The following is a 9,198-nucleotide window of genomic DNA, read 5'->3' on the forward strand; positions in this document are numbered from 1 at the left end:
ACTGGGCTAAATGGGATTTCTAATGAATGTATTTTGCTTAGTACCTCCTGGCTGTCATGAAGAGCCCCTTGCCCCTATCTCGTCATGTCTTGTTGCCATATCCCTTGCACAACCTTGGGCTAAATCGAAGATGCTTGCAAATTCTTTCCTTTAAAACCATGTAAAATCGGGTTTTCCACCATCTGAGAAACCAAGTGTTGTAAGTGCAAATGTTACTCACATAATTCATTTCCTTCAGGGATAGCTGCTTTGAACTAATTGTTCTAGCTCTTGCCGAGGGGCTTTACTGGCTGAATAAACAGAGAGCAGCACGCCCATTGCTTTGCTTGAGCAAAAAGCTGTTTCCTCAAGGGATACCCACTCATCCCGGAAGCCTCTTCATTGATTTTCGGGGAATCGCAGGCTCTCTATCACAAATCAGTGATTTTAGCCCTTCTCTAATCATCACCCAGTGCCTTGCAAGATGCCACTGCCTGGCTCCGTGAGTGGCATCCATCCCCACAATATGCCTTTTGAAAGCTGCCAGCTTTAACTTGCCAAGGGAGGGTCCCTGGCTGCTTCTAGGTATTCCCTAGGGCCTGTGTGAAAGCTGTAGCTGCCTAATGGGATGCACACTTCCCACATGAAATCACCCAAGGACGAACTTCAAAGTAAAGGCAGGGAGCATCCTCCCCAGCCGGGAGCTGGGTGTGCAGCAGCCAGGCAGAGGAGCAGCAGGCAGATCTTGCTCCACTCCCCTTGGTCTGCAAGCAGGCAGCAAGGCTCATCAAATGAATGCCTTGCTGGTAGGCAAATGCCAGGGGAAATACCCAGCAGATTGCAACCCGATGTTTTCTCTTTCCAGGATAGTTTCCAGAGGGATTGCACTCATCCTTCAGCCAGACTGACCAGCAAAAAGGCTCAAGCTTTTGGAGATATTTATGGCATAGCAGCAGGGAAGCTTAAAAGCTCTGAGGGTCTAAAAGCATAGCACTTGCTGTGCTAGGTGTGCAACGTGGAAAAGAGGAAACCTCTGTGGCCAGAGAAAGCTCTACCCAGCATTCAACCTGATTTGGAGACTCCATCTGAGAGAACTTCCAAGTTAATATCATTTTAGTCACTTGGGACTGTCACTGCATCCACTCCTTTCTGCTCCAAAGGTGACATTAGAGTGTGTGTTTGCTCCGAGGGCCCGATCCTTATCTGCACATCGGTGCACGTGCGCTTGGCAGAGGTGGGATCCCAGCCAAGGATTATGGGATCGCTGTCTGGATGCAAGCAGCTGTAATTCAGTGTAACGACTTCTGCAGTGCACAAGAGATCCCCTGCAGCATCACCAGCCTTCCTTGAGAAAGTTCCTGCTTTGAATCCAGGGGGAATCCAGCCTGTCCTCTTTGTTTTCTCAGCAAGGTTGGCAATGGTGAACACGACCATCTCTTTGCTTTCATGGAACTATAATTTACATGAGCACTGGAGACAAACCCCACATTTGAAAACAAGAAGCTTTTGTAGCTTTTTAACCATTGTTTCCTGTTGGGGTGTGATATCATAATGCTCAAATTAATCACTTATGAGGAGCAGCTGTGAATTTCCGCTGTACGAAAGCAAAGTCACTGCAGTAGGTGACTCAATTCCACGTTTGATGCTGTCCAAGCGAAGTGGGAAAAAACAGTGGGCACCTGGTATCAGTTTTATGATTGGGTTTTTCCCTATTAGAATGGGAATTTTGTGAAGACTCAATTAAAAGGAGTGTCCTCCTGTTCTGCTGTCACCCACCAGACTGAGCTGCACATGAACGCCAGCATGCTGCCATACATCCTCTTCTCTTGTTTGCTGCTCTGTGTGCAAGCACAGAACTGCAGCGTCCGTGAAATCATCCGGCATACAAAACTCCTGCTTGTAAGTTTAGCACCTTCCCTCTGTAAAAGTGCAGGCTTATGTGGTGGGTGACAATAAATACTGACTTCTCACTTGTTCTTTCAGCAGGAAAGTCCTCTGAGTTGCCCCTGTAGGGAGACAGCTGTCAATGTGAGTACATCGCTTTGGAGAACATCATGAGAATGTATTTATGTGCTGAATGCTACCAATGCTGGATCTTAACGCTTACTCTTTTCATTTTCAGTCATGTTCATGTCTTCCCATTGCTGAGGTAAGTATTGGTTTTAAGCTGTTGTAGGTGTTAGAGAAGTTCAGTATTAACTGAGTTGATTTTGTTCATCCTGCTCCTTATACAACTTTTGCTTCTCATTATGAGGAAGCCTTTAATGCATCAGTAGCAGCAAAACTGAGCTTGATGTATAGCAGTAGGGAGGGAAGCAGAAGTCTGCCCATCATCAGTGCAATTAACCAAGCCCAGCCAAACAGAGCCTTGCGGGCTTCACTCATAAATCAAAAGATGCAGGCTCTTGCTCTGAAAATCTCTGCAAGCCTTTGGTTTATGGTTACATGCCAAAGACTGAGTGAACCTGGGCCAGAGATGTCAGGCCTCAGATGCTTAGCTCTAGGTGTATCTAACACAATTTCACTTCTGTAAGCCTCCTCAGGTATGGTGAAACCCAGCATTGGCTGAAACTATACTTCAAAAAGTTACCATTTGAGGTTTTCTGAGAGATGTGACAGGAGCTTCTTATGGCATACATGATGATTCAGTGTTTGACAAACCCCCCAAAGTTCATGTACCAGCTTTCAATAGAAGAATAGAATATGTCACATTTGATGGTGACATGCTGCCACATTTAGGAATACACAAAATGCATTCTTACCTTTTTCTTCATTCAACAGCCTGGCCACGAACTGCCCTGCTTTGTGGAAGGAACCGAACACATGCTGAAACACAACATATCTTCCAACACAGTAGTCGAAAGGCTTAACCTAAGCTTTCAGATTCAACTGGACAGAAAGCTCTGTGAAGTAAGACTTTTCCTACTTTCCTATAGATCTCTGTCTCTCTTTTGCAAAAGAAAGGATTTTTTAATAATTTAAATATGTGTATCTGAGTATTTGATTAATTTGAAATGTGTTTTAAACAACTGTTCTATGCAGGAGCCAGGTATGATAGCTGCAACATGTATGAGGTGATGGAAAGCTATTAAAATTGGCAGAGGAAGCAGGGAGATGGGTTCTGCCCCACTGTGCCATTTCCCTTCTCCAGATCCTTTTAGCATAAGAACCTTTAAACCAGAACTCTGGGAGAGGAGCTTCATTTTATTTGCTTTTCTATTCTCTCTTCTCAAATGTGTTTGTACTCTAAACAGCAATGATATATAACCAGAGAGTAGATGTGCTGGGGACTGGCAGGCACAGGATCATTCTCTTCTGGAACATTAATTCTACCGAAGCTGCAGTTCCTTCAGGGATGCTCAGGCCTGAAATAATGCTGTGACCTGCAGCATCTTCAGACTTGTGATGATGCTCAGGAAGACTCCAGGATCCCCAGATGACTTTCCTCAGGCACTGAAACACCCTTTATTTACAGTGAGCAGAACTGTTGTGTAATCCAGTGAGACAGAAGATGCTGATGATACAGTGTCGCAAGCTCCGTCTAGCTAGCTCCTTCAAACTTGCAAGTGGGAATATTGTTAGAATGGGATTGCAACACTGAGCAGCTCCATTGCCCTTATCCAGCTTCCACTACAGCTCTGTCTGCCTGTCTACCAGGTTGAAACAGCCTCGTTGAAATGATTTCAGTTATATCTATATGACAGCTGTCAGTGACCACAAAAAGCCACTCACTGCTCAAGGAACAGTTCTTTAGGAACTGCTTTTGACATCTCTGCTTAGCTCTGAAGAATGCCTATTTTAACTGTTTTATCTAAATCCTTTATATGGTTACGGAATCTTTGGTAACCCAATCTTTGTTCTTCCTCCCATCACAGAGCTTGGCACATGGGACTCAATGCCAGTACAAGATCAAAGGAAATGTGAAGGAATTTTTGACTAAAATCCTGAGGACCTATCAAGAAATCCATATACATAATTTAAAAAAGCTTAAAAAACCCCCCACAATTCTTTGATAGGGGAACAGAAAAGTTATTTATTGTATTTATTGTTCACCTGAACTATAGAAGGTAGAAATACCAACTGCTAAACCAATAAAACTGCTATTTACCTGAGCCCCAAAAGTATTCAGTTCTTCATTTTATATGTTTTGTACTTGGTGAAAGATTTGACCATCCTGTTTTGGTGCCAGTGGGCACCAAAATGCTTCTGCAAAGTGCTTACTCACATGGGATGCTACAGCCAAACGCAGGCTCTGACCACTCTATAGCTCTAGAAATACTCCCAGACTTGTGATTCAGAGATGCTGAGTTTTCTTTGTGCATCACATTTATTTCTGATAAGACCTATATACCATGAATAAGTCACTTCTTTCTTGCAAGGTTGCAGATTTTCCTGCCCAGAGCCACCTTTTTCTGTCTTCTAAATATTCAGTAGTAGAGAAGTCATGAACTTCTTATCATGCAACAGCAGGATCATACGAGATTTAACTGCAAGCTGTTAATGGGCTTGTGCATTTGGAGTGTGTTGTGGACAATTGTTTCTTCCTTGGAATGTATTTACCTTTGAAGATCTTTCTCTAGTGCCATGAGCTCAGATTTGGTTTTGGTTTGGTTTTCTATCACCTCTCCACTTGGCTCAGCAGAAACAGAAGAGGCAAAAAGAGTGATGTGCTGGAAAAAAACACCCCAGCATATAAGGGGAGAGGCTTATCTCAGCCACCTATTCCAGCCTCACTGGTAGTTTCTTTATCTCTTCACACAAGGAAAAATCCCAAACAGGTGAAAGAAGGTCAGATTTTATCTCTCTCCTTTGTGGCTCAAAGAGGAACAAAAGAGATGAGGCATTGTAAGAGGGGTGACCTTTGTGATGGAGGATCTTAAAAGGTCTTCACTGCCAACGTCATTTCTTTGCCACCTCTGCTGGAGTATGGATTTTTTATACCCCAAGAACAGAGGCAGGCGTATAATTCCCTTTCTTTTTTCAGCATGAGGTATGATACTGATGGGATGAACATGTTCCTAGGATCAAAAGCACAATGGTAATGCTTATCAACTACGTTATTATTCTAAAGGTTTCCATTAACATGGGCCTGGGGGAAAAGACAGAACTAGATTATCCAAAATGCATCTGATACGACTACATAAAACTTACGTATTATATATCAGATCAAATGCATTTCTTGATCTGTGTCTGCTTCAAATTTGATAATAACTATACAGAAGACTATTTCTGTGGTAATGCTGATACAGATGAAACCAAGAAATAAAACAACTATTCCTTCTTTCTCACATTTTCATATCTTCCTACACTTTCTACTCCACATTCAGCTCAGGCAGCTTTCTCCTAAAGAACCTTTCTTTTCAATTCTAATGCAAAGAAAAAATCATCCACATTTCTGATAAATCAGAAGAACGTTTCTGCATGCTCCTAGTCTCGAAGACAAGAAAGAGGCTCATTAGCATCCATAGAGCTATTAAATCTATGGTGTCAGATCTCAGATTCTTCGAGGTCCCAGGACTGCAGACAGCTGTTCTAACCTGTGCTTTCAGCAAGGCAGAAGAGAATTCTTTGTCTAACACTTTTACTCCCCAGACAACTTCATTAGGTTTATAAAATAGGTACAATAACTGTGAAATCATGGCACAAACAACAACACCTACAACAAAGATACATCCTAAGTTCAGCTCTGCCCCATGTAAACTGGGAAGAGTCAAATGCAGTCAAACAGCTTCCAGTCAAATCACTTCTGCAAGATGGTAATAGGAAACTCTTGCACAGGATTTGAAAACCCAACCAAACTAAACTGCAGAAGATAAATGTGCAAAATATCTACTCATCTGATGCCTTGGTTTACAGCCTGCATGAGAGAAATGATTGCTGTGTGCTTGAAGCATTCAGTGCAGAACTGTGCAACATGAAATAAGCACTTCCACTGCTGTCTGTCATTGCATGTTATCTGTGAGCTGATGCAAAGTGTTTCCTTGCACTGGTGAGCTCCTCAAACCCCTGTGATCTGTTGTCCAGGAAACGTGGTACTGCTCCATCCTTGAGTATTTTAGCCCTCTTCCTTCCCACAGGCATATCCAGATCTCCTCCATGGGACTAATGCCCTGTGAGGCTTTGCAAGATGCAAGGCAGCCTTATAGGAAGTGCTGGATGTCCTATGGCATGGACTGAACATCCCTTTAACCAGCCCTGGGCCAGCCTCTGAGCAGACATGGGACCAAGCAGATTCTCATGGGCCTCTTCTCTCACTCTTGAGTTTGGTTCACAATAGGATTGTGAAACTGCCAGGTGAGAACAAAAGGAAACTAATCCACGGAGTTATTTAATGACTGTAACAGGCACCTTTTGCTGATATCTCAATTATCTTTCTCTTGCAGCTCTCTAGCAGGACGTGTCATGCTATGCTGCGAAGGAGAGGATGTGGCATAGGGCAGGTGAGACAGAGGAGGAGAAGAAGGTCAGACAAGTTGGTAATACTGGGGAATAGATTTACAATGGGGAATTAATAATCAAATGTGATTTTAGGGAAGAACCCTTCTTCCAGCCATTCAAACCTGACCTGGTGTCAGTGGCAAGGTGCATGCGTGTTTTCAAGTACACACAGCTCCTCACTTGCCTTGCTTCTACAATTCACATTGCAAAAGGAGGCTCTAAACATGATTTGGTTTGTGATTTCCAGGATAGACACCCTGGATATCCGACGATGCAGGGCAGGAGTGGCTACTTCCTGCAAACTGGAAGGTAACACCATTACTTCTGTACATAGCACCTCTTTCTTTGGGAATGTCTGTCTCACAAGAGTTAAGTGTTGAGAACATGCAGACCAATTCCATACTGCATACCAACACAACTATATGATATTATCCATTAGCATGCAGTAACACTAAAGAATATACTAGGAGTGACCCAAAGGCACTTGAGAAGCTCCTTCACTCTTTGCAAGGGAGGATTCTCCCAGCCCTGCTACACCAGCCACCACACAACCCTTCCTTTGATAGGTTTTGTTGCTGACAGCAGTCAGACAGAAACCCATTCACAAACCTGCAGTTCCACAGTAGTATCTTCTTCATTTGGGCATCCACTTCATAGCATGGCTATTACAAAACTTCTGGTGTTGTCTTCAGAAACCTGGCTAGGACAGCTTTATATGCCTGAGTTTCTGCTATGATACTTATCAAGGCACAAGCACAGCAGCAGAACCAAATGTAATCCAATACCCTATCCCTGTTTCTACATAACTCCATGACCTGCTGCAGGACATGCCCAAGCCTTAAGCACTGTTAATGACCTAATAGGAAGCTGTCTCCGATGACATATAAATAAATATTGGTTTAGGAGGTATTTTTGGAGGGTCTGGAAGTGCCCCAGTGCACTGTCTCCCTCCACCCCAAGTCTCTTGCACCTCTGTAAGAACAAGTCTGGTATATGTCATGCTCCATGGGAGGGAAAGGCACTGGGCCGCCATTCAAATACTTCCCAGTCATAAATCACAGTGGGTATTTCAAATCAGTTTCACGTATTTGTACAAGAAAGCTGATCTTATCTGGCTAATCCTCACATCCTCCTGAGGCATGTGGACAAGCTTTACAGAAAAGTAAGGAAACAAGAGTTTGCTGAAGCAGTGGACTCAGTTCTCCCCAACACAGCATTCTCCAGTTGTCTGAAGACTGACAGCATTTGCTTCCAGAGCTCAACACACACCAAGCTTTAACATCACCAAATGACAGCACACACAGTATCAGATGGTGCTACTGGGGATACTAAAGCCAAAGAAGCTACCATTTCCATTCTGTTTTCCCCAAAGATAAGACTGTAACTGCCCACAGCTGCTTACAGCTCCCTTCCCATCTTTCCTATTGGTCTCCCACCTTCAATTCAATCAGCTAGAAAACCTCCAGCAATTAGAACTAAAAATTCCCAGGACTTTCATGTGCATCTCTCACAGATGCTACCTTGGGGATCTGTAACTTGCAGCATCCCCATGGACACACACTCTGTAGTGCAAGCTGCACACCAAACACCCATTCAAGCAGCAGCGTTTTGTTGTCTTCTATGAACCTCTGCAAATAACCCTGACTGTTCACACTACTGGTATGAGATATAAGACAAATGTTGTTTTCTGTCGAGACACAGCACGGATGATAGCTCAGGAGCACAGGTCAGGCTACAGCCTGTAGGAGTAGAAGGGCTAAAATGAGAAGGCAGAATGCTTCCAAATGCAACTCCTCTATTGCCATACAGGTTTTAATAACCAAAGATGCTTCCAGATAAGCAATGTGTCTGAATTGTTTCTGCTATCTTAAACCTAGTGGTGTAGTAAGAAGTGAAACAATGTTAAGCTGAAATCAAGTTATAATCTAAAAAAAGCCACAGTACATTAAGAAACTACATAAAAACATTTTTGCATATAAACCATCGGTGAGACTTCTTTTTACTCATTTCAGAAACAGCATCATCAAGGGGCTTCACAAGAAAACAGATGCCCTTGATTTATTTATTGTGTTCCTATTGCTGGGTTTTAATTTGGTAACTTGCTGACTAAACAAGCATTTTCCAGGGGTAATAGGTCAAGAAAAAGCCCAGGAGTGAGGGGAGTTTCCCCGGACTCCCCACAAAATTGGAATTGTAACAGAGAAAAATAAGAGGGAAATCATGACTTAAGAGCTGCAGATAATGATCAGCCGACTTCTGACTTTGCAAGCAGCCTGTGGGAGAGAAGAGAGATGCTCTGTCTGACAGCGACTTCAGGCAGGATATAAATCAGCCATTGAGATAGAAGATTGTTCCACGGTGGCAGAAAAGGTTTCTTGCTCTTATTTTGCTGTGCTTCCATACACTTGACATCATAGCATTATGTAAAATGCAACAGAAAGGAAAGCATGAAGATTTAAAAGATCCTCACTGACCACAAGGTATTTTCAGCAACATAATGCAATTAGAAGTAGAGGCTATGGTGTATGCAAGGAAAAGTGCAAAAAGGCATAGAATTGTTATCACCTAGACAATCACCCCTAAATACTAGTTGCTTTAGCACATCTCACAATGACTTAAGGAAACAGGCATTTAAGACTAAATGGCCCCTTTCTTCATGACTGAGGCAGCAAAGGTTGTGCAAGAGTTTTGGGGAACGGAGAAGGGAGATTTAGGTGGTTTAAAGTATGGTCTCCCCTTGTGTGAGGGGAAACCACCAGGGAAGCGGAGCAGTGTGGCTGA

At 43.2% G+C, this 9,198-nt stretch overlaps 1 protein-coding gene across 1 annotated transcript; it reads left to right on the forward strand.

Annotated features, from left to right (window-relative positions):
- The first annotated feature begins 1,178 nt into the window (after positions 1-1,178).
- LOC106023424 (interleukin-9) lies at positions 1,179-3,992 on the forward strand. The gene is made up of 6 exons (XM_013128557.3): positions 1,179-1,661; positions 1,759-1,878; positions 1,963-2,007; positions 2,102-2,128; positions 2,761-2,889; positions 3,855-3,992. Exons 2-6 carry the CDS (start codon positions 1,771-1,773, stop codon positions 3,990-3,992), a joined length of 447 nt encoding a protein of 148 aa, XP_012984011.2. The 5' UTR covers positions 1,179-1,661; positions 1,759-1,770.
- The last annotated feature ends 5,206 nt before the right edge of the window (positions 3,993-9,198 follow it).

This window comes from Melopsittacus undulatus, chromosome 10 (genome assembly GCF_012275295.1).
Source record: "Melopsittacus undulatus isolate bMelUnd1 chromosome 10, bMelUnd1.mat.Z, whole genome shotgun sequence".
Lineage (NCBI taxonomy): Eukaryota > Metazoa > Chordata > Aves > Psittaciformes > Psittaculidae > Melopsittacus > Melopsittacus undulatus.

Bases quoted from the DNA above. Each gene is read 5' to 3' on its own strand.
- LOC106023424 (XM_013128557.3), top strand. From the start codon at position 1,771: ATGAACGCCAGCATGCTGCCATACATCCTCTTCTCTTGTTTGCTGCTC. The intron at 1,879-1,962 runs GTAAGTTTAGCA...TTGTTCTTTCAG, and splicing joins GGCATACAAAACTCCTGCTT to CAGGAAAGTCCTCTGAGTTG. The intron at 2,129-2,760 runs GTAAGTATTGGT...TTCATTCAACAG, and splicing joins CATGTCTTCCCATTGCTGAG to CCTGGCCACGAACTGCCCTG.